At 35.3% G+C, this 26,321-nt stretch overlaps 1 protein-coding gene across 2 annotated transcripts in view; it reads right to left on the reverse strand.

The window, feature by feature from the left end:
* SENP6 (SUMO specific peptidase 6) overlaps positions 1–26,321 on the reverse strand; it is a 126,796-nt gene that overhangs the window by 84,005 nt on the left and 16,470 nt on the right. For both annotated transcript variants that reach the window (XM_074310474.1, XM_074310473.1), the window contains exon 2: positions 22,166–22,259. In XM_074310474.1, coding sequence (XP_074166575.1) covers positions 22,166–22,259 — 94 coding nt within the window. The remainder of the gene's footprint in view (positions 1–22,165; positions 22,260–26,321) is intronic.

Below are 26,321 nucleotides of genomic sequence, written 5' to 3' on the forward strand. Positions count from 1 at the left end.
TGCGGATATTCCTACAAATAAAAGTCTTCTTTCTTCTCCAGGCTACTTTCTTTACTGTGCCCTATAATTTTTATTTATTTAATATAATCAAAATTATCCATTTTGCATTCCATAATAATCATAACACTCTTCTTTGGCCCCAAATTCCTTCCTTCTCCATAGATCTAAAAGGTAGACTATCCTTTGTTCTTCTAATTTGTTTATACTATCACTCTTTATGTCTAAATCATGAACCCATTTTGACCTTATCTTAGTGGAGTCAATAGGTCAATCCCTAATTTCTGCCATACTTAATTTCCAATTTTCCCAACAATTTTTGTCAAATACTGAGTGAGTTTAGTGAAAAGCTGGACTCTTTAGGTTTATCAAACATTGGATTACTATACTCATTAACTATTGTGTCGTGGTATGCAGTTTTTATAATAGCCTTTGGGGCATAGTTCCAAATTGCTCTCCAGAAATGGTTGAATCATCTCCCAACTCCACCAACAATGCATAAATAATATTTTAAAAGAAAAAGTATGCCAAACAGATAAAAAAAAGTAGAGAAGGTAGTGACTTCTTATTTCTTCTGTGGAAACATGCTTATTTTTTGTTTTGTAACAGTTTGATTATAGTTTTTGTTATTGCAACATTTGATTATAGTTTTTTCTTAGCTCCACTTTTCTCATTCTTCATCAGATTAAGTAAATCTCTCCATGACTCTCTGTATTCCTCAATTCTCAAAGCACTAATACTAATGCTTGGGTCATGGCAGATAATCAATGCAATGCTATCAGGTTCTATCCTGCAAAAAAAAAAAATTGTGCAGAGTTTGGAGAAACAGAATGAAAGAGGCAAGAAAATTTCTGGGTTTCAAATAGAAATTATCTTCAATTCCCACCTCTACCAAAAGCTCAGATGCCCAAGTTACAGAATTCAAGCCTATAACACTACTATGGTAGAGAATAGAGGAATAAGGGAATTAAGAAAGGACAACAGGGCACGTCACTATGGAGAGGATGGGAGTGGAGAGACAGAGAAGCAGGGAGGAAGGTAACTCTATTAAGCCTGAAGGAAACAAGCCCAGCAATTAGGTGAATGAGGCATTTTCTGTCCCCATGAAAATCCCTTGAACAGAAACCTAGACTGGAGAACAATGATTGCTCAGTGTAGGAAGATAATTTAAGATCCAGTTCCCAAGGAAAATATTCCCAGGGGAAGATAGAAAGTGCACAGTAATAGAAAATGGTGAGGGAAGGGAGTGGATATAGACTGAAATTACTGAAGATCTCAAGAAGAAAACTCAAAGAACTTGAATATAAGCAGATCGTCAACAGATATAACACAAACAACAGAAGAAAATATGGCCACCAGATCTAATAAGCTAGGTGAGTTTGAATTGGATGGGGTGAAGTATTCTCAAAATGAAACTAAGCCTAAATCACTGTGATCCCCATTCCCAGAGATCTGAAAAGCTGAAAGATTAGGCTGTGGGCCCTGGCTACAGGAAGTCACATGATCTCTAGACTTATGGGTCTCTAAAGGTCAAACCCTAAGTCAGCTACAGAAAATGACATGACACACAGGAAGCAAACAACACTGGTGACCATGGTCAATGATGGTTACTTCCTTTTTGTCTATCCAATGAAAAGACTTGGATCTTTTGCTGTTTAGCCAGCTTTCCCGTTTCTGGCTTGTCAGGTCAGGCACATGGTGCAAGCTGGGATGCTTCCTGAGTGTGCTGGGCCTCTCCAAAGATGTCTCTGATTAGTTAATTTGGGGCAGGGGGTCAGCACCCATCCCACACAGTTTGTGGGGGCTCGTCCGGGATCTGTGGCTTCCCAGAGAGATGGCTGAGATTCTGATTGAAGGCAGGCACCAGATTGGGTTTTCAGCCTCCGTCTATGTGAAGTATGGGACTAAGAGACTCTCAAATACAAACAGAAGCACAAATCTCTGAAAAAGCCCAAGGTAAGAGTAAGCCAGGTAATTTATGTACATGTAATCCAGTAGGGCACTGTGATGTGTCCTTGGGCTGTCCTTAGGCAGCAGTGAGCCCTGGGATTACTTGATGATCCACTGTCAAGAGGTGAGCCAGGACACAGACACAGGGACACCTTGGATGGCCTGGAAAGGTAGGTAGCCCCTTCTGAGGTTGACAATCCGAGTCAAGAATCAAGCTCTGTATATTACAGGAGATCAAGCTATGTGATTGGATGCTCTCCCCAGAAAGATTAGGTGATCCAGAGTCAAGGGATAAGCCCTAGTATAGAACGCTGGGATCACCAAAGAGAGAGAGCAATCCAACTCAAATATCCAGAGGAAAAAAAGTATACTTGATGGGAGATATCTGTTATGCATGGTAAAGAGGTGATACTCTCATGTAATTATTGTTTGTGTTTGTGTCTTTGTGCAGAATGTCTACATCTTGTCTATTCTGTGAACTAGAATTTATTAAAAAGAAAAAAAGTTCTAACTTAGCTGCAGGAAAATTGTTGAGAATAATGATTGGGGAATTTGGCAATTGGTCATTTCAAGATTCCAAAGTCTTTAGCACAAAGCAAATGCTAATATGAGTGTTAACTTCTTTACTGAATTTAATTGCTTCATATTTGGTACCTTTATATGGGTTTTTAGATGTGACCAATATACAAAATCAACATTGAAATAAATGTGTGTGTGTAAATTAATTTGGAAATTGGGACCTCCTGGAGGATAGTGCATAAAGAGAATCTTTTTCATTCTCCTTCTCCATTCCCTGACTGCAGCAGAGACACGTGAGATGAGAGGGAGAGAAAGAAACTATGCGCAACCAGTTCAGTGAAATCTATTATTTGAAATATGATCATAAAAGCAATTTTATATAAATTGTAATGCTATTGCACTGACTTTGGAAAAAAAATTGATTATATGAGACAATCACTATTAAATTGTACATGCTACAACATAGCATTTTCACTGTTATTGTTTGCTTGCATTTTTGCTTTCCTTCTCAAGTTTTATTTTTCTTTCTAGATCTGATTTTTCTTGTGCAGCAAGATAACTGTATAAATACATATATGTATATAGGATTTAACATATATTTTTAATGTATTTAACATGTATTGGACTACCTACCATCTAGGGGAGGGAGTGGGGGGAAGGAAGGGAAAATTTGGAACAGAATATTTTGCAAGCAAGGGTCAATATTGAAAAAATTACCCATGCATGGTTTTGTAAATAAAAAGCTATAATAATAAAAAAAATTAAAACAAACAAATAAAAAATTGTATTGCTAGAATTGCGAATTAGTTTGCTTTAAGCACAAGATCCTATCCTAGATCCCTTCCTAACTTCTCAAAGATCTATATTGACTTGAAATTCATCTTTCACATTTTGCATGATCATAGGGGCTATATGGAAAGAAAGGGGATTTTTGACAGCCAAACAAGTTTGCAGGGAAAACAATCACTGATAGAGGTCTCGGTTATTTCCTAAAGGAAAGGGAATTCACTTCAGGTGAAGGGAAAAAGACTTGCAGATCAGCTGTTTGTGCATCCCTGACCGTGGCAGCTTTAACTCCTTAACTGACTGTTGCATTCCCTCATAGCTCCTAGGCAAGTAAATTCTGAAAGGACTGTTAAAAAAGCTTGCATATATGCCCCCTTGCAGGGGCTTCAAACTGCTTTCGATCTTGTTGACACCTGTACTAGTGGGGTAAAGGCCTTCCCTTGTAAGACTAAGGGTTGTAGAGTTTCTGTTGGGGGAGATCATACTCACTGGAAGGCACAGTGTTTCACCCACTGCCCCTACTCCTTTGAGGAAACGGAAACAGGAATTTGGGGAAAACATTCTTTGATATTTATTCTAGGAAAACCTGTTTGAATGAGAGGCAATTATGTTAGCCCCAGCTGCCGCCAGCTTCCTTTAAGTGGGGTTCCTGGTTACTGTCCCAGTTATTTCCATACTAGTTACACTTTTGTTCATTCTTTTTCTTTTGCTTATAATTGGTCCTGGTATTTAATATACTTGTGAAAGTTGCTTCTTCCAAACTTCAAGTCATGAAATTCCAACAACTTGGCCAACCTGAAATGACCTGATACCTGATTCTGACACAGCACAGGACGCTACTGATGCTACTTACAAGTCACTTGTTGTGATGTTCTATTGTCTCTAGATTGTAATTGTTCTCTGGGAGGAGATCTCTGGGGGAACTTTTGGGGAGGCAGCCTTAGTTTTAGTTCCAGTACCAGTAATCCCCAAAATGCATCCAGGAGTTAAAGTCCTTTACTGTCTCTTTCCAAATCTTCTCTCCAGCTCCCTCTGAATCCAAAGCCTCCAGCCAGTACGAAGGTAGATGTGGGAATGAAATCTTGACTCAATCTAGACTCTCTTCTTCCAGACTGATATCTTCCACATTGCCCTCCCCCCGCACTGAGTGGCTCCTTTTATCTTCCCAGAGAATGGACTTGTGGGTACTCCATGGGCTTGTGGGAACTCCTTAAGGGACCAATGAGCTAACTCCTTTATAGGTGTAAACTCCTTTCAGAAGTCTAAAGGTGTAAATTCCTTTTAAAGGTATGAACTCTGAACTAGAGAATTGTTAAGTATCAGACAACTGACTTAGCACCTAACAACTTGTCTCCCCTGTTGTCTGGACCCCACTGGGTAGGGCCAACTCTATCGCCCCTTGTCATCCCGAAGCAGCTCCAGAAGATGAGATCTCTGTCCCTTTGTCCCAAATGAATCTGGGTCTAGACTGCTTGGAATGATATGACTACGGTCCTGAGGCCACTAGGCCTCTAGTGTTATAGTTCTATGGATAACTGGCTGCCACATACCAATCTGTTGGTCTGTGATAACTAGTTTTCCAAGACAGATAGGACTTGGTGGAAGCAGAATCTCTGATTCCTGCTCAATGCTTTAAGAAGCAATATGCACTAAAGTCATTAGAATAGTTCAAGATTTCTTAGCTCAAGTGGTTACTGAAAACTTCCATTGATGTGTGAGTATTAGTTCTAAATGGTAGAAGACAACTGGAGAGAGCAACTAGCTTGAAGGCCTAGGTAACAAAGATGTCCCAGTGGAAGAAATATATCAGGATTGGTGTGAGAAATCTTCAAATGTATGAAAAAGAGGGGGAACTAAATGTGATGGGGTGAAGTTTTCTCAAAAAAGTCTGAGACTTGGCCTAAATCACATGATCCCTATTCTCAGAGGTCTACAGAGCCAGAAGATGGAGCCTTGGGACCCAGGTTGCAGGAAGTCACCTGATCTCTAGGCCTAAGTCTCCAAAGGTCAGACCCTAAATCAGCTATAGGAAGTGACATGATCCACAGGAAGCAAACAACATTGATGACCATTGGTCAATGATGGTTACTTCCTTTTTATCTATCCAATGAAAAGGCTTGGATCTTTTGTTTTTAATCAGCTTTCTTGTTTCTGGCTTGTCAGATCAGGCACATGTTGAGAGCTGAAATGCTCCTGGGTGTTCTGGGCCTCTCCCTGCATTGACTAAATAAATACTTTCTTTTTGTACCTGAAGACATTGTTAATTAGTTAATTTGGGGAAGGGGGTCTAGCCCTATCCCACACAAGGCATCCATGAATCAATAATACAAAAGAAAATTAACCAATTTTTTTTATTAATTATGTTATGGAAATGCTTGTTTTATTCAATAAATTAAAAAAGAAAAAAAAAAGGGGGGGGAGGGGATGATCCAAGATTTGATAATAATGTAATATAGCATGTAGGGAGATAATAATAATTTAAAGGTCCCTTGGCCTTAGGGGGGCTTCTGTTCTAACAGTCCATCAGCGATTTTACATCTTCTGACTTTGGAATCTGATCCTGAGGCCCTCTGATGTAAGAATGTTATTGTTCTAACAATGTTGTCTGTCAATGATTCTAAAAGTCTTCTGGCTTTAGGGTAGTCCTAGGTCTGCTGGTCAGTGATAACCAAATTCTAGTTGTACCTCTGGTACATAAAATTAGCATATCAATAATATGTACTGGATAAATTTGTCTCCAGTTTTTTTGCTAAATTCTCTTGGAATTTAAACTGCTTCAATTGGCATTACAATTATAATGAACTTTTTTACCCCTTGACTTGGAAATGGATTCAAGCCTGTAAATTCTTTTGAGACACCTCAAGACACTGTTCTGTGAACCCAACCTTTTGGGATCCTTCCCAACTTAAACAATAAGACAGAGGTCTCTGCAAATGTGAGAACATGAAATCATAACAAGCTGTTCCTGACTGGTTCAAAAGATAAACGAAAACTATAAAAGTAGTATTTAAGCTCTGCACAGCAAAAATAACAAGTAAAACAGAAAAACTGGTAACTGCAATAGAAGAGAACGAAGGATAAGGGAATATAAATATGAAGGACAACCTAGAAGAGACAGAAGAAACAAGCATATTAAAAGAAAATGTTTTTACTATGGAGGCAAAACATACTGATCTCTTAAGAGGAAATGTAGAGACAACCTAAAGACCACAGATCTCTTCAGAAGAATATAAGAAAGAAAAAAAAGCAGAATTTCATGATGTAAAAAGTAATTGACCAGAATGTATAAACACAGAAAACAACATATCAAAGAATTCATAAGTAGTCTCCAGGAAAAAACAAAACAACTCCCCCCCAAACCAAAACCAAGACTGCAAACTCAAAATACATAGTGGTTAAATTCAACAATCCATTTTAGAAACAAATTCACATTAAAAAAAAGAAAGGTATTTTGAATAACACAGACTTCTATTCACACCAAAAAAATACAGGAAGGAATAATGTATTCAAAGAGCTACACAGGCCAGGATGACCTACCAACAGCAAATCTGGGCAGAACTATAATGGGGGAGAGGAAAGCACAGACTTTCAATTATAATGCCGCATTTGAAATACTCTAGAAAAAGAAAAGCAGACTTAAGAAATGATTTGCTTCTTGAATACCTCAGACAATAGAAATGCAGAAGCTATGAATATCAACAGCAATAGAGTGAAAATAGAACTAGTAAGAAAAGTCTTTCTAAATGTACACATGGAGACTGACTGATGAGGGTGGAATTAAAGTAGAGGTAACAAAAAAAAAAAAAGAGGCTAATTTGAGGATTTTTGAACAGAATTTGACAATACTATGCCTAACTATAAGTGAATCAAGGTTTTGTGGGACTACATTACAAAATGAAAAGGAGGGAGATTAAAGAGCAAGGAGACAGAGAGACTATAATAATATGCACTAGGCAAATCAAGGACTGAAAGTGAGGGTAAGGTTACTCTCATTTTCTCAGAGACAAGAACCTACAAAAGAACAGATAAGGAGGGAAGACTAAAAATGGGAATAGAGAGGGAAATTCTTGCTTTGGTGGTAAGAAGGATTTCCATTGATGAATTCTTCTCTCCAAGGGTAAATAGGAAGGGGGAGGCTGCAGCTAAGTGACCCCCAATGGATAGGGCAATAGGCTTGGCATCAGGAATCAAGATTCATCTTCCCGAATTCAAATCTAGCCTTAGACACTTACTAGCTATGTGACCTGGACAAGTCACTTAACCCTACTTGCCTCAGTTTCTCATCTGTAATATGAATTGGAGAAGAAAATGGCAAAGAATTCTATAATTTTATGTAAATGTAATGTAAATTTGATGCTCTCCAGGATTCTCCCACAAACAGAACAAATTTGTACCTCAGAATGAACACAGACAAATGAAAATCAAGAAAAGGGTACAACCCAAAAAGATCCAAAGAAAAACCAGAGTACTGAGATTGACCAGTGTGAAACGCAAACACCTCCAGGCTACCTCCAAAGATCAAATGGGGAGCTCTGGAGCTAGCTGGATTTGGCTGGAAACTCAGCACCTTTCACCTCCCAGATTGTATGCAGACTCAGGGGTCAGAAGGAAGACTGAACTTTGGCTAATTAGGAACACCAGCTCTAATTGTGCCAAAGAGAGGCAGCTCTGGGTGAGAAAGAACCAGCCACTCTGTGAGTGTAGAGAAGTAGTAGGACTGGCACTTGCAAAAGGGTGGAGCTTTTGATTTGGGATTCCAGGTCAAAGAGGAGAGCTAAAGTAAAGCTAGAAGTACTATCCACACACCCCATTAATTAAGAGCAGAGTAAAGTAGAAAAGTTAAGTTGGTCTGTGTATATATAGGTATATGTAAATATGGATGGGTGTGTGTGTGTGGAGAGAGAGAGAGAGAGAGAGAGAGAGAGAGAGAGAGAGAGAGAGAGAGAGAGAGAGAGAGAGAGAGAGAGAAGGTGAAGGTGATAAGTTGTAGTGGCAGGTTCTAGGTTCAAGGAACCAAATGGAGAGGTTTGGCTCTCCTGTACCCCCTTGGGATTCAGCGGAAGGGGTAAGGGAGTCCCTTTTGGTGGTGCAGAGATTCTCTGTAAAGGAATTTATAGACCCGAAAACCTAGATTGATAAAAGAGGTTTAATTATAGAAATTGGGAAGTAAGGTTAGAAATCCTGACAGAGACGCATAAAGTCTCGTTAGGGAAATGTGAGGGCAAAGAGAGGGTGACACTGGAAAAGAATATTCCAGTGACAGAGGCTCCTTGGCATAGCAAACATAGCATAGCTGGCATGTTTGGAACCTCTGCAAAGAGATGGTTTTAGATTGGCTCTTTATAAACCTTGTCTACAAGCTGGGGGTTGCTCTTGATGAGGCTGGGTACAGTTTGAGTTGAATTGAATAGAAGATCTTCATTTGAAATGGGTTGGAATTCTTTAGCTCAGGACCCAACCAGCCCCACTTATGTACACACTTTATCTGATTCCCTGGGGCAGTCTCTCCCGGAGGCAGGGTAGAAGATTTTCTCCTACAAGGATTTTAAAGAGTTTGGGTCCCCTCTTCATTCCCCACCTCAAGCAGTCATCTCCAAATGTATTTGAGATAATGGGGCAAAGATCTCTTTTTCATGTAACTGCTTCTAGCTGGCAAGGGTCAGAGATTTTGGCGAGTTCATGCCAGGAGGTGAGGGGTGAGGTGTGGGGTCTGAAAACCGCAACAGGGGATGTAAGGGGTGTTTGTCCTGATTAATCATCCCAAGGTCTCCCGGCTGAAGGGCAGTTGAAAATCCAAAGTTTGAAGTCTAGAGAAAAGAGATCTGAGGAGCAGATTAAAAGTGGGGTGTCCTCTAGGGTGGAAATGAGGACATTTAGGAATAGGGCTGTTTTGCAGGAAATGCATCAGTGCCTTTAAGAATGCTGATAGCCCATCTAACAATACAGAATATCAAAGAAAAGTATAAAATGCTAGGAGGAAAAAGATTCTTTGTCTATAGTAAAGTAGCCTAGAGTTTAGCCCTTTCACTCCAATTTCCAGGAAAGCTTTCTTAAAGAGACACTTCCTCTTGTGTTCCTGCTTGAGGGCAGGGCTTTAAAAGTAGAATCCTAAAAAACCTTAAAAGCCTAGGATTCAGGTCAGTGGGAGAAAAAGTTTAGGAGTGCCTTAAAATGCAAAGGAAGGTCCTTTAGTCTCTGGAAGAGGGAGTTTGATTCCCTTCCAGCAAAACCTAAGCATCTTAAGCAAGTCAAATATCTCTGGTCAAGGAAGGATTTTTAGAAGCAGGTGTTTCTAGATTGTGAACAGGTAAAAGCTTTTCGTTTTCCCAAATTCTTGCAGCATCTTTGTCTAGATTCACTACAGAATAGGGAAAGAAAAAAAAAAAAAAGTATTTTATCTTGTTCAGAGTTTCAGGATTTCCCAGTCCCACTATCTCTAGGAATAGAATGTGACAAAAGAAGGCCTTTTGTCAGAGAACACAGTTATTCTCTCTGGGAGAATACTGATCCAACAGCTCAAAACAGTGGTTCTGAGTGTGGAGAGTTTTGGGATTCTGTTTGGTCTCCAATTAAGATGTCTAGTTTTTCAGGGCTCTGTTCAGTCAGGGAAACAAATGATAAAGTCTAGTAGCAGGTTCGGGGTTTAGGGAACCAAATGGAGAGGTTTGGCTCCCCTACACCTCCTTAAGATTCAGTGCAAGGATAGGGAGTTTTGGGGACTCCCTTCTGGCAGCGCAGAGATTCTCTGTAATTTACAGACCAGAAAACCTAGATTGAGAAGAGGTTTAATGATAGGAATTGGGAAGTAAGGTTTAGAAATCCTTACAAAGAGGCATAAAAGTCTCATTAAAAGAGAAGGTGACACTAGAAAAGAATATTCCAGTGGACAGAGGCTCTTTGGCATAGCAAGTATGGATGGCATAGCTGGAATGTTTGGAATCTCTGCAAAGAGAGGGTTTAAGATTGAATCATAAGCCTAGGCTACAAGCTGGAGGTTCCTCTTGATGGGGCTGTGTTTAGCTTGAGTTGAACTGAATATAAGATGTTCATTTAAATAGGGTTGGAATTCTTTAGCTCAGGACTCAACCAGCCCCACCTAGGTAAAACCACTTTATCTGATTCCCTGGGACAGTTTCTCACTGAGGCAGGGTTGAAGATTTTCTCCTTCAAGTATTTTTAGAGTTTTGGGGTCTCCTCTTTAAGGGGGCTGTGCAGTGTGTGTGTGTGCTTAACTATAGCCTGCTTAAGGAAAGGAGGAAGGGGATGGGGGGGGGGGAAGAAATGCATAGCACAGAACAAAAAAATTAACATACAAGGAAGCAGAGAAAAGATGAACACTCAAGTACATAATTTCTCATATATCCTTTCTTGAACTGGTAATTTGTTATATATTATGAATCCTCCCTGCTGTTTTGCTGGGCATATGACAATGTTCTGTTTTATTTTCCTTTTTTGTCTTTCTTTTATCTATTTTTTTTTAATTAACAGAAATTAAAAAAAAAAAAAAAAAAAAAGATATTTATGTCAAATGGTTAAGTCAAAACAAACAACAAACAAACCAACCCATAGAGTAATGGAGAGTGAAACACAACAGAAATGACTGAATAACAACAACAAAGGGTAAAGGAGATTGGTTTGTGATTGAAGCTAGAAAAAACTTATGTTAACTATGATGGAATTCCTGGGGGCAACTGGAGTGAGAAGACAAGGACACAAGGAGAAAATTTTAAGGTGGGGAAAAAAAAAGCAACTGGGGGAGGACAGAGATTTCTGATCTATACCTGGCCTTTTATAATCAGGGGGTCAGAGTGGAAGAGTAGAGATTCTACCAAGATATAGTGTCCAGTTACAAGCAAGAATTATCTTTGTTCTAGAAATGAAGTACAATAGAAAAGGAAAATCGATGAGGCAAACTTTACAAGGCATAGGCAGAAACTGCTTAAGAGAAAGTACAAAATAAATATCTAGGAGTTTCTGATTCCATGGGGAATACAGAAAATAGAAAACAGATAATTATAGGAGTCTTGACCAGAGAATTAAAGTTTTAAAAGAAGCTAAATAATGAAGACAGTGAGAACAATCTTCTCTGGAAATAGGTACCAAAAAATTTAACAAACTAATTAATAGGACCAGTTAAAAAGGAAATCTATTTTAATTGAGAGGGGAAAGGAGGAAGGAAGAATGATAAAAATAAGAAAATAATAAGCAAAATTCCAAAGAATAAGGGATAACAAATAAGTGGGGGTGGTAAGAGGGTGACTGGAAGAAAGCCAGTGGTACAGGACAAAGGATTAAAGTAACTGTATAGACCCAATACTGTGAAAAGGAAGAAAATATATATCATTAAAAATAAAGAGGAAAATTCAAACCTAATATCTAACTTTAAAGGTGAATAAATTAATCCAATGAAATGAAAAAATTGACAAGATTAGATGAGAAAACAAAACCCTACACCTACTGCAGCTTACCAAAAATACATTAAAAAATAAAGACATACATAAAATTGAAGGGGTAAAAAAATAATTATGCATCAAGTAAATCTTTTTTTAAATGCCATAGTTATAATCATTCTGACAAAGCAAAAACAAACATTCAAAAATAAAAAGGAGAGGAAATAAACAAAGAAACTGCATTAAACTGAAAGGATGAGTCAACTAATATTAGTAATAAATTGTCCAAATGTTTAACTGTACAAAGTCATGAAATAAACATTAATTCAATTACAAGACATAGACTGTAACATAACGATGGTAGAAATCTCAATATTCCTGTTTCCTGGCATGACACTGGTATACTACCCAGGTTTCACAGGCATATAATAAATCTCTTAATTAAACCCCTCCCTAGTTCCTCTCTAATTCCCTACACCTCACCCTACCCTTACTTTCTGCTCACTCTTCCCTCTGACAGGAAACATCCTGCTTAATTATATATGATTAGGCCTTACTTAATTATATTTGATTTAGCTCATTAACTGTTTCATATTAATAGGTATCCTTTGTGACTTCGATAAATGTCTTATGGGAAGTTTTTCATATTGCAAACTACTTTCTCACAACCTAGCACCTGGGTACTTTATGTAAAACTCTCTCAAAAACATAAATCATTTAGGAGGCAAAAAAAAAAAAAAAAAAAAAAAAGCATATGATTTTTAAAAGAATGCTGGGGGGGGGGGGGAAGTATTATGGCAGAAATTATGTTTAAACCAACTTCTCACATCACATTCCACAAGATATTAGCCTTAATATTAAATATTAAAGATCAATGTGCTGTAAGAAATGAAGAGCAAGCTGATTTTAGAAAAATCTGTAATTACATAAAAAAATGAAGAGTGAAATGAGCAGAATCATGTATACAGTATTAGCAATACTATTTGAAGAATAACTGTGAATAACAATTATTCTGCTTATTATAAATACTCAAATCAACTATATAAGGAAAGCTTCAATTACATGAAATTTTAAAAGTTCCTTGATATGGATTATCAGTATCTAAACCATATAAACTACACTGAGACACACAGAAATACAAACACAACAACCATTTCCAAAATAATAAAAGCACACAAACAATTAAGAGAAATTAGCAAAGTAACAAGATACAAAATATACTCATATAAATCATCATCATTTCTATATATCAAAATTACATAAAAGAATGCCACACTAGCCACTAATAATATGAGAAAAATCAAAACAAACCCGAGGGTTCAACTCAAATGAGCAAAGATAACAAAAAATGACAAATAACCAAAGTTGGAGAGGTTACAGAAAGATGGGAAAATACACTATTAATGGAGCTCTGAAATATATTTTGGAAAGCAATTTGCAATTATGTAAGTAAAAATGAAATATCTATATAATTTGAACAATATATTTCATTTTTGAGTTTACACTTCATTCAAATTCAAATTCCAAACAAGAAACCCCCCACATATATCAAGATATGTGACACTTTATGTGATAGTAAAGAATAAGAAACAAAGTACATGTTCACTGATTGGGAAATGGCTCAACAAATTGTTCCACATGAATGTAAAAGACCATGTGCTGTAACAAATGATACATGTTACCTGTATTAGGGATAAGCTATAAATTTTCCCAATAGGATTACAAGTGAAACAAGAATGCCCATTATCACAAATATACATAATTAATTTTATCAAAGGAGCAAAATATAAACAATTTAAATGAAAAGAACACCCCCACTATCTAAGATTAATTTAACAAAATTATAAAGATAATGCAAATTTGAATGAAGAGATGAGAAGATGCTCTTCCAATTCACTCTCCTTTTGTGGAGGTGGGAGGTCCCAAAAGCTATTCATTACACACTTTGAGGGGCTTTTTTAAAGCTGGCAAATTATCTTTTATTATTATTATACTTTTTATTTACAAAACATATGCATGGGTAATTTTTCAACATTGACCGTTGCAAAACCTTCTGTTCCAAATTTTCCCTTCCTTCCCCCCACCCCCTCCCTAGATGGCAGGTAGTCCAATACATGTTAAATATATTAAAATGTTAGATCCAGTATATGTATACATATTTATACAGTTATCTTGCTATACAATTCAGATCTAGAAAGAAAAAAAATTGAGAAGGAAAACAAAAATGGAGTGCTCTATGGTGCTATATTGTGGTCCACACTCATTTTCCACACTCCTCTTTCTGGATGTAGATTACTCTCTTCATTACTGAACAACTGGAACTGATTTGAATCATTTTACTGTTGAAGAGAGCCACATCCATCAGAATTGATCACCATATAGTCTTCTTGTTGTTTATAATGATCTCCTGGTCCTGCTCATTTCACTTAGCATCAATTCATCTATGTCTCTCCAATCCTCTATGAAATCATCCTGCTGATCATTTCTTATAGAATAATAATATTCCATAACATTCATATATTATAATTTACTGAGCCATTCCTAATTGATGGGCATTCATTCAATTTCCAGTTTCTAGTCACTACAAAGAGGGCTGCCACAAACATTTTTGCACATGATGGATCCCTTTCCCTGCTTTAAGATTTTTTGAGATATAAGCCCAGTAGTAACACTGCTGGGTCAAAGGCTATGCACAATTTGATAATGTTTTCAGCATAGTTCCAAATTGCTGTCCGGAATGGTTAGATTCCTTCACAGTTTCACCAACAATGTATCAGTGTCCCAGTTTTTCCACATCCCCTCCCACATTTGTCATTATCATTTCCTATCTGAGTTCTCTGATGAGAGAAATGCAAATTAAGACAAACTCTGAAATACCACTACACATCTGTCAGCTAGGCTAGAATGACAGAGAAAGATAATGTGGAATGTTGGAGGGGATGTGGGAAAACTGGGGCACTGATACTTTGTTGGTGGAATTATGAATACATTATACACTTCAACAACAATACCATATGATGATCAATTCTGATGGCCATGGTCCTATTCAACAATGAGATAAATCAAATCAGTTCCAATAGAGCAGTAATGAATTGAACCAGCAACACCCAGTGAAAGAACTCTGGGAAATGAGTGTGAAGCACTACATAGAATTCCCAATTCCTCTATTTTTGTCTGCCTGGATTTTTGATTTCCTTCACAGGTTAATTGTACTCTATTTCCAAGTCCGATTCTTCTTGTGAAGCATATACTTTAACATATTTAACATGTACTAGTCTACCTGCCATGGGGGGGGGAGGGGGGAGTATAAGGAGGGGAAAATTTGGAACAAAATGTTTTGCAATTGTCAATGCTGAAAAATTATCCATGAATATATCTTGTAAATAAAAAGCTATTAAAAAAAAAAAAAAAAGCTTTCTCTGATCAATAGTGATTTGAAGCACCTTTTATATGACTAGAAATTTCAATTTTTTCATCTGAAAATTATCTGTTCATATCCTTTGACCATTTATCAATTGGAGAATGGCTCATATTCTTAAATTCTATAAATTTCAGTCAATTCTCTAAAAATTTTAGAAATGAGGCCTTTATCAGAACCCTTAAATGTAAAAATGATTTCCCAATTAATTGCTTCCCTTCAGATCTTGTCTGAATTAGTTTTTGTTTGTACAAAAACTTTTTAACTTAATATAATCAACATTATCTATATGGTGTTCAATTCCAGTTTTGGACACAAATGCCTTCCTTCTCCACAGATCTGAGAGGTGAACTATCCTATGTTCCTCTAATTTGCTTATAGTATCACTCTTTATGTCTAAATCATGAACCCATTTAGATCTTAGGTTGGTACGTAAAGTTAGATAGGGGTCAAGCCCTAATTTCTTCCATACTAGTTTCCAATTTTCCCAGCAGATTTTGTCAAGTACTGAATTCTTAACCCAAAAGCTGGGGTCTTTGGGTTTGTCAAACACTAGATTGCTATAGTTATTGACTATTTTTTTGTCCTGGGAACCTAACTTATTCCACTGATCAACTACTCTTTTTCTTAGCCAGTACTAAATGGTTTTGATGACTGCTGCTTTATAATATAGTTTTAGATGTGGTACAGCTAGGCCACCTTCATCTGATTTTTTTTTTTTCACTATTTTCCTTAAAATTCTTGACCTTTTGTTATTCTAGAGGAATTTTATTTATTTTTTTTTTTTAGGTCAGTAAAAGTTTCTTAGGAGTTTAATTGGTATAGCACTAAATAAATAGATTAGTGTAGATAATACTGTCATCTTTATTATATTCAGTAGACCTATCTAATAACAACACTTGATATTTTTCTAATTCTTTAGATCTAACTTTGTGTGGAAAGTATTTTATAGTTTTGCTCATATAGTTCCTGACTTTCCTTTGGCAGAAAGATTTGGGGGGGCTTTTCCTATGAATTAATCAATTGTATTGGCTCTTCCTCAATTAAAAAATCCCCCACAATCTATCATATAATAGGATTTAAAGAAAAGATACTGGGGATAATTATGATGCTACAAGAACCAGGGAAAGAATAATGGGAGAAATTCTGGAAAGTTAAAGATTATCAAGAAAAATTTATTTTTAAAAAAATTAACTTTCCACATTTTGGCTTTCTCTAGTCTTTCTAGTATTCTTATCTGTTATCTGTTCCACATAATCCATGGCTGTAATATTGACCTGCATAACTGTTCTTAATATCTACAGCAATATTATTTCTCATCTCAATCACTCTTTTAGTTAAAGATTCAATTCAAGTACCACTTTCAGTAGGAAACTCTCCCAAATGTCTCCAGCTAGTTATGGTACCTTCTCTTCTATGGTTATTTTATATATCACCTCTGAATGTACATCAATATATCAATTTATATGTACATGTTGTCTCCTTGGTTATAATACAAACCCCTTTTGGGAAAAAAAGGCATATTAATATATTTTTGATGGAACTGTGCATTGGTACAGGCATTAAATAAATTTGAAACTCTGCCCTAAAATTTACTACTATATTGTGAATATTCTTTGACCCATCAATGCCACTGACAGACCTAACCCTCAAAGTATTCAAAAGAAAAGCCCCTATGTATAAAAATGTGGCAAATATTTTAAAATTTAAATGATAAAGAAATAAATCTTATTATTATTATGCTCAAATACTTAAAGAAATTGAATGCCCAGTGATTGAATAATTAAGGCATAAGAATACAAATAATACTCATAAAATAGTGGATAAAGAATAACTGTAAAAACAATTGAAGTTCTCCTGAACTTCAAAATGTTAGAAGATAACAATGACCAATGATCATTTCCAAAGGGCTGATTATAAAATATGATATTTATCTCCTAACAGAGAAGTGATATAGTGAAGACACAGAATAAGATATATCAGAATCTGTTTTGTTTGTCTATATGTATTTGTTATCAAAGTTTCATTTTTCTATTTTTTTTTTCCTTGGGATGAAGTGGGAAGAAGGATCTGGGAATGACCAAATAAAATTTTGTCAATGGAATAAAATCTTTTTTTTAAAGCACTTAAGATCAATAACTATTTATGTTTATTTTTTACTATTTATTTGAATTTATAGGAAACTAAACAGTGCAATGGACAGAATATTAGACTTGGCAGTTAGGAAGACCAGAATTCAAATCTGGTCCCAAATACTTAGCTGTGTAACTCTAGGTAAATAATATCTGCCTCAGTTTCCTCCTCTATAAAGTAAGGATAACAGCACCTACTTTCTAGTACTAGATCAACGGAAGAGGTGAGAAAGGGGAGGGGGAAAAAAGGAAGAAAGAAAAAGAGGTAGCAATAGGGGTAACAGTAGTCATCTCCAGCACTCAGAATACCCTAGCATGTAATAAATAGATCAGTAGTATGAAATTCAAACAAAAAGAGGGGCTCTTAAACCATAAACAAGCATACTTGAGAGCTGCATTTTGACTCATAAAACCACATATTAATACGATCTGTTTTACTATATTTTAAATTATTTTCCCAATTACATTTTAATCTGTTTTGATTGTAGATGAGTATATGAGTATGAGTATAGTATTATACTGGCTTGTTTGTTACCTTTGTAGTAGATTAATAAATGTTTACTGTTTGGTTGGTAATTTTTATACTGGGAAATAGTTTTACTTTTGCTTACATTGTACAACCTCAAAAGTGATAACATACTTATTTTTTAATCAACATATACTTTATATGTCCTCATTAATTCAATCAATAATATTTATTAAGCAACTATTATACATCAGGCGCTATATTCTGTAATGAGGATAACAAATTTTGAAAGTCTGTCTTCACAAAACTAGTGCAAAGATGTTCAAAATGAACATAGAGACAGTTGAGAAATGAAGAAATGTCTGTGATGAAGAGGGAAAGCTTTCTAGGCATAGAGAAAAGCTAGTGAAAATGTCCAGAACAGGGAAATGAAGTACCTGAGGAAAGCATGGAAGCCAGTATCAAAGAACAATGGGTCTAAGTCTTCTCATTTCCCCAATGAAAAACCTCAAATCTTTAGGTTATTGACTCACCCATCATATATCCAACAAAGAATGACTGTTTGTTATTCAAGGCCTTTCACGATCCAGTTATCCACGATCTTTCTTATTTCACAGTATTCCCCTTTATCTATTCTACTCATCTACAATAATACCTAGAAATTTCTTCTGTACATTTTTATCAATCAGAACTCCTTTTCTCTTTAAGATCCCATAAACCCCATGTTGCATTTCCCTTATTATCAGATAGATGTCAAATTTTTACTTTTTTTCTTTAACTGTCTCCAGTGAGTCTATATCTTAACCTGTATTGCATTTGTAACTAGATATGTCAAATTGTAGGCTACTGTTGACAAATAGAATCTGACTCTGTGTCCAACTCTAGAGCCAGTGGTCTTCATATTGTAGTATGCTGGTTTTTGATCTAACAAATCGATGCTATGAATTACAACCCTGGCAGCTGATTCAAATATAAATTCCCACATGAGCCATCAATCACTTCTAATGTATAAAATACAACTGATATCATTTTGGGGAATGAAGATTTTTTTTTTTTTTTGATCACCATTTCCTGTACCTCCTGATCATTATTTTAGTACTGATGTCAGATTAATGTGACAATTCTCTGCTATCTACTATTCTTTAGAACTTTGTGTCTTATTCCTAAACCATGTTCTGCAATATAGTTTTCACCATTCTTCCCCAAGTTATCTGAATTTGTTGTGGATTCCCTGGGTAATAAAGTATGTGTCCCATTCAATGGAAGTTTCTTTTTATTTTTTTTTTTTTGCAATTCCCTTATCTCCTCTCCAAGATGAAACTGTGGACCATTCTTCCATTTAGCTGCTCCATTGTTCTTTTCTCACTTACAGCAAAAAAAAAAAAAAAAGTAAAGGTTAATGTGAAGAAACAGTTACTCTACCATTATCTCCACAAAAAGGTTGAAGAATCATGTGGTATCATATACCTAAAAGTCAAAAAGGCCTTGAGAGCCCCGTAATTCAGAGCCTGAAGGTGATGATAAGGAAAATGGGGAAATGGTTTTAAATGACTTGCCCAAAGTCACAGAGCTAAACATCAAAAGCAGGTTTTCTGATGCTAGAATCTCAAATTTATAGAGTACCTAGAGTATATGTGTATAGACATTTACAAAGTACAAGTCTTAGCACCCATTTCTCCCTTTTTATGGTACTGCCACTATATGAGTAGAGGAATGATTAGGACTAAGGGTCATCATAAAATTTTTATTTGCTTCAGGACTTGCTACAGTCAAAATAGTCAAATAATCACTAAGAGGTCAGACTACTGATAATTAGCATCTCCTGTCACTAGTTGGGCTAGTTCTCAAGGAGAAGTCATGAACCATAGCCAGTATGTCCAAGTCTTCCACATTGCAGAAAGGCATCAGAGTTAGTCACAGATTTGGAGCTGAAAGGGACTTTCAAAGGCTGTCTTCTCCAATCACTCATTTTATGAGTAAAATGAGAGAGGAAAAGTGAAATGACCAATATCACAGAGCTCTCAATCTACAAGCAAAGCTTTGTTCCACCACAGAGCATATAAGATTTAAATGAATGTGAAAATTTTTTCAAATTAATTCCCGGTGTGAATTGTTTCTTAATAATTACCTCATTCTCATAAAAGAGGCATGTCCAAAAATACTGTATAGAACTATTAGCACCTATAGATGAAAAGCCTTCTAGAGTTCATCTAGTTCAAATGCCTCAAATGACATGGCAAGTAAAATGCATCTCCAAAAGAGGCAAAGTGACTTGACTAATGTCAGATTTGACATGGAAGTACCACAGTTAAGCCAATACTCTATCTGTATATTCTGTTTAAATGATAGTTCAATAAAACGAGGTTTTTAAATGACTTCCTAAAAGGTTCTCATTCTATAGCTCCAAGGTAAGATCTCTGCTGCAAAAATGACTTGCCTCCAGCTCATCGTAGGAATCAAAATCTTCATGTTACAATGAAATAACATACAGTGTGAGGATTCCTCAGATATCAATCTTAAAATCCCTTGTCACAGACAAAAATTAAATGACGAGAAATGGGTTATTTTGGTCACTTTAATATCTTTTCTCTACACATCCTTAACTCAGTATTTCTCTCACAATTGTTTTTGTGATCCTGTTACTACTAAAAGTGCCTCATATGAAAAGATATTACCTTATATAAAAAATAAAATCTTTTTTGAAATGGGACTCTTAGTAGCAACATACTCCAAAAAGATGCTTTTTTTCTTCATGTGCTTAAATGTGATTAAGGAAAAAAAAAATTTCCAGTTATCATGATGTACATTTTCTATTATACTGTAACTAAAGGCCCTTTTTTTTTGTTATTTGACTTTTGAATTTTAAAAAAGAAACATTTCTTCATGTAACTTTAGCATTAAAAACAACTTATAAAAACAAAATTGGCCTTAGAATAAACTGAAAAGCTTTTTAATTCAAGATTCCTCAACTGAGGCTTAACTTTAGACTAATTTTTATTAGTGAAAGCACACATCTGAAATAAAAATGTAGTCAAAGACAATGTGTTTGAGTTATTTTTTCACATGAGAAAGTCAATATAAAAAGAGAATATTATGTGAAAACTGCCAACTTCTGCTACTTATAATTTTAAAACAATTATTGCATGGATGTCCATCAGTTGGAGAATGGTTGGGTAAATTGTGGTATATGAAGGTTATGGAATATTATTGCTCGGTAAGAAACGACCAGCAGGAGGAATATAGAGAGGCCTGGAGAGACTTAAATCAACTGATGCTGAGTGAAATGAGCAGAACCAGAAGATCACTGTACACTTCAACAACAATACTGTATGAGGATGTATTCTGATGGAAGTGGAAATCTTCAACATAAAGAAGATCCAACTCACTTCCAGTTGATCAATGATGGACAGAGGTAGCTACACCCAGAGAAGAAACACTGGGAGGGGAATGAAAATTGTTAGCACTAATATCTGTCTGCCCAGGTTGCATGTACCTTCGGATTCTAATGTTTATTGTGCAACAAGAAAATGATATTCGCACACATGTATTGTACCTAGACTATATTGTAACACATGTAAAATGTATGGTATTGCCTGTCGTCGGGGGGAGGGAATAGAGGGAGGGGGGGTAATTTGGAAAAATGAATACAAGGGATAATATTATAAATATATATATATATATATATATATATATATATATATATATATATATATATATATATATATATATATATATATATATATAATAAAAAAATAATAATAATTATTTCATGTAACATTAATAATAAAACTGCCCAGATTTTCTTTTGAACTTCAGTTCTCTTCTGTGCATTAAAAAAAAAAATCACTAAAGTTCTTTTTCCTTCTCTTTATTACTTTTTGTTTTGTATTTTAATCATTACCTACAACTTCCCTCACTCTTCATGTCCGACATAAAAGTCTCCAAAAGGACAATCAATCTCTTATTATAAAAACTGAAGTTATTTTATGAGCAGGACATGTCTGATGAATTGTATGTTTAATCAAAGGAAAACTTTTTTGAGGGACTTCTAATAGGAAAAAAACCTCAAAATTAGATTTTTTAAAATTCATCTTTCAAAAAAATCTAAGAAAAATATTCTTTCAGCAATGGGTTGATTCAAGGCAATTCCAACAGAATTGTATTAGAGCCATTTGCATCCAGAGAGAAGTTGGAGACAGAATGTAGATCAAAGCATAGTATTTTCACCATTGTTGTTTGTTAGCTTCCCCCACCCCTTTTCTTTTTCCCCTTTGAATCTGATTTTTCTTATGCAGCATAACAAATATGGAAATGTTTAGAAAAATTGCACCTGTTTAACCTATAGCAGATTGCTTGCTTTCTAGGGGAAGGGAGGGCAGGGGAAAGGAAGAGGGAATTTAGAACACAAGGTTTTGCAAAGGTGAATAATTAAAAACTGTCTTTGCATGAATTTGGAAAAATGAAAAGCTATTATTAAAATAGAAGAAAAAAAGAAAAATATCCTTACTCTTTTTCTGTATCTCCTTCACTTTCTTCAGTATCATCGAAGCTCCAATTATTTTTAAATCCTCCATCTTTCTTGAACTGTGATCTAGCCAAAGCTGAAATGAAAATAAATTGAAATAAATGCTTCAAGGTATAGAACAAATCAATGTGAAATCAGTATATGCTTTTCCAGAACTTTTGCTTATCTCCCTTTCCTCTACTTGCTTTCATTATATTTCAGTCATTTCCCTTCCTACGTTCTCTTTTACAGATGAGGTACAAAGGACAAGTAATTTTGCTAGAAATAGAAGTTAAATAACTGACTAAAATATGAATTGAGCCTTTCTTTAGTGTTTCATTTATCAGTCTCATTCAAATTATAAACTTCAACATTTCTTTTCTTTTAAATAGAATTATTTTTTCCAGTTTCACATACAAACAACTATATATTTTAAAAAATAAAATATTGAGTTTCAAATTTCCTACCTCTCTCAAAAGGACAAGTTATTTGGTATAAATTATATATGTGCAATCATATAAAACATTTATACATTAGTCATGTTGTAAGAGAAGAAACTACCAAAAAAAAAAAAAAAAAGTTAAAATGGTATGTTCGATCTGCATTCGAATTTCATCAGTTCTTTCTCTGGGTGTGGATAGTATTTTTCATCAAGAGGCTTTTGTAATTATTTTGGATACACTGTATTGCTGAAAAGATTCAAGTCATTCTCAGCTGATCCTCATCCACTGTGACTGCTACTGTGTACAATGTTCTCCTGGTACTATTTGCTTCACTTTGCATCAGTTTCTTGGTTTTTACTTATCATTTTTTATAGCACAATCATACTCCCTTACATTCATATACCACAACTTCCTAAGTCATTATCTAACTGATAGCCATTCCCTCAATTTCCAATTCTTTGCCACTACAAAAAGAGCTGCTACAAATTTTTTTTATACATATGGGTCCTTTTCCATTTTTTTTTATATCTTTTTGGGATACAAACCTATAGTAGTGATATTCCTACACCAAGGATATAAGTTTGCTCTTTGACATAGCTCAAAATTGCTCTCCAGAAAAGTTATATTAGTTCACAAATCCAACAGTACATTATAGCATCTCAATTTTCCCACATCTGTTCCAACATTTATCATGTGTTTTTTTTATTATATTAGTCAATCTGATAAGTGTGAAGTAGTACTTCAGAGTTGTTTTAATTTGCTTTTCTCTAATTAATAGTGATTTAGAAAATTTTTTCATGATTATAGATAGTTGATTTCTTCATCTGGAAATGTCTGTTTGACCATTTATCAAATGGAGAATACATTTGACTCACTTCTGTATATATTTAAGAAATTAGGCCTTTATCAGAGACATCTGCTATAAAACTGTTTCTCCGAGCAGAACTAGGAGATCATTATACACTTCAACAATGACACTGTATGAGGTTGTATTCTGATGGAAGTGGATATCTTCAACATAGAGAAGAGCTAATCCAATTCCAATTGATCAATGATGGACAGAATCAGCTACACCCAGAAAAGGAGCACTGGGAGATGAGTGTAAACTGTGAGCATTTTTGTTGTTGTTGTTTTTCTTCCCAGATTATTTTTACCTTCCGAATACAATTCTTCCTTTGCAACAACAACAAAATTCGGTTCTGCACATATATACTGTACCTAGGATATACTATAAGATATTTAATATGTATGGGAATGCCATCTAGGGGAGGGGATGGAGGGAAGGAGGGAAAAACTCAGAACAGAAGGGAGTACAAGGGATAATGTTGTAAAAAAAAAAAAAATTTACCTATGCATATGTACTGTCAAAAAAAAATGTTATAATTATAAAAGTAATCAAAAATAAATAAATAGATATGAAGCTGTTCCTCAATTTCATGTTTTCCTTCTAATCTTAGTTGTACTGATTTCTTTTGTGCAGAAACTAACTCATATGACCAAAATCATCATCTTACATCTCAGGAAACTGTCTCTTATTTGGTCATAAATTCTTTCTTTCTCCACAGATCTAATAGGTAAATTATTCCTTGCACTTCTACTATGCTAATGGTATCACTCTTTATGTCTAAATCATGTACCCATTTTGACCTTATCTTACTATATATTCAGTGTAAGATACTGGTCTAAAAATCTAGTCTCTATGATAACTGTTTTCTAGTTTTCTCAGAAGTTTTTGTCAAATTTCTTATGAAATTTCTTAAATAAGATTCTTTTAGAGACAACTAGGTGACACAGTAGATAGGGCACCTGCCCTGGAATCAGGAGGACCTGGGTTCAAATGTGACCTCAGACATTTGACACTAACTAGCTCTGTGACCTTCACTGTCACCTAACCTCACATTCTTTTAGAAGAATTCCTGTTTATCACATAAATTAGGCCAATGATTTAATTGGATAGGATATTACCTTTATTACCACAGCATTTTATAAACATCTACTTTAGTGACAGCAGCGACTTTGATATGATTTCACCCATCCACACAAAAAAATTAACTTGACTGTCAATCTTTGGTTTTTCTAAAGTAGCTTAGTTTTTCAAGAACAGAAACACATTTTGACTGCCCAGACTCAAAGCCTTTCCAATTTGGTTGGACTTGTCAAAGCTTGTACTCTGCTGATATATCCTTCAAGAGTACAGAGTTATTTTCATACTAAAATGAGGCAATATATTAGAACTTTTAGCCACATAATTATGATCAAAATTAAACTTCCCAAAAAATTGCCACCAGGTCAAATGAGACAAAATTTCCGTCATCCTATCTCTTAATCTGTTAACATAAGACCAAAAATGTTGACAACAAATTTGGAACAATAATCTCGAGCAGTGGTCCTCAAACTTTTTAAATAGGGGGCCAGTTCACTGTCCCTCAGACTGTTGGAGGGCCGGACTATAGTAAAAACAAAAACTCACACTCTGTCTCCGCCCCTCAGCCCATTTGCTGGGTTATCCCAGGGGAGCGAATAAAAGTCCTCAGCAGGCCGCTTTTGAGAACCCCTGATCTTGAGTAAAACAAACTATTAAACCTAAAAAAGTCTGTGGCAAAAGGCATGTGAGAAAATGCTTCAAATAGTAAATAATTAGAGAAATGAAAATAGAAACAACTGAAAAGATCATGATAAGATGGCAGTACAGGTCAGTAAATTCCAAGCTCTCCATAGAATAGAATACCATGTTGATGCAAAATGGTTTCAGAGACATATTAATAATACTAATAGAGCTTAGAAGGCACTGAACTTAAGATTCTGGAAGACTGAGTTCAAATACTGACTCAAAACCTTTCTGTTTGCGTGAATCAGAGCAAATTACAAATCTTATTCGATTTAGTTTTCTGATAAGTAGAATGGACATAATAATAGTATATAACTCTAAGTGCAGTAGTAATAATCAAGAGATTTGCATCTCTTTTGATCCAACAATATGGCTACTAGACATGTATCCCAAGGAAAAAGACCTATATATTAAAAAATATTTATAGCAGCTCTTTTCTCAGGACAAGGAACTGGATCTAGGGGTGGGTCCATCAATTGGGGAACGGCTGAATAAATTGTGGTAAATGATTACGATGGAATTCTATTGAGCAAGATGCTCTCAGAAAACCCTGGGAAGATTTTCATGAGCTGATGGAAAGTGAAATGTACTGTGTATAAAGTAACAACAATAATATTAGATGATCAACTGTGAATAACTTTGCTAATCTTAGCAATACAATGATCATACACAACTCTGAAAGGATTTGTGATGAAAAATAGTGTCCATGCCCAAACTGAGTGTGTCTGAATATAGATGAAGCACTTTTCTAAGTTTTATTTTTTGTACAATAGTTTTTTATTTTTCAAAACACATGCAAATAAAGTTTTCAACATTCACCCCTGCAAAATCTTGTATTCCAAATTTTTCATCCTCTCTCCATCCCCCTTACCTAGACAGCAAGTAATCCAAAATAGGTTAAATATGTGTAATTTTTCTAAACGTATTTCCACACTTATCATGCTGCACAAGAAAAAAATCAGATAAAATAAGGGGAAAAAATTCAATTTTATTTTTCTTGAGTTTTTTTGGGGGGGAGGGAAAATGTTTTCTTTTACAACATGACTTCTATGGAAATTTTACATGTGCCTTTTCATTGAGGAGAGTAAGGGAGGGAGGGAGGAAAGGA

The sequence above is a fragment of the Sminthopsis crassicaudata genome, chromosome 4 (genome assembly GCF_048593235.1).
Source record: "Sminthopsis crassicaudata isolate SCR6 chromosome 4, ASM4859323v1, whole genome shotgun sequence".
Classification (NCBI taxonomy): Eukaryota; Metazoa; Chordata; class Mammalia; order Dasyuromorphia; family Dasyuridae; genus Sminthopsis; species Sminthopsis crassicaudata.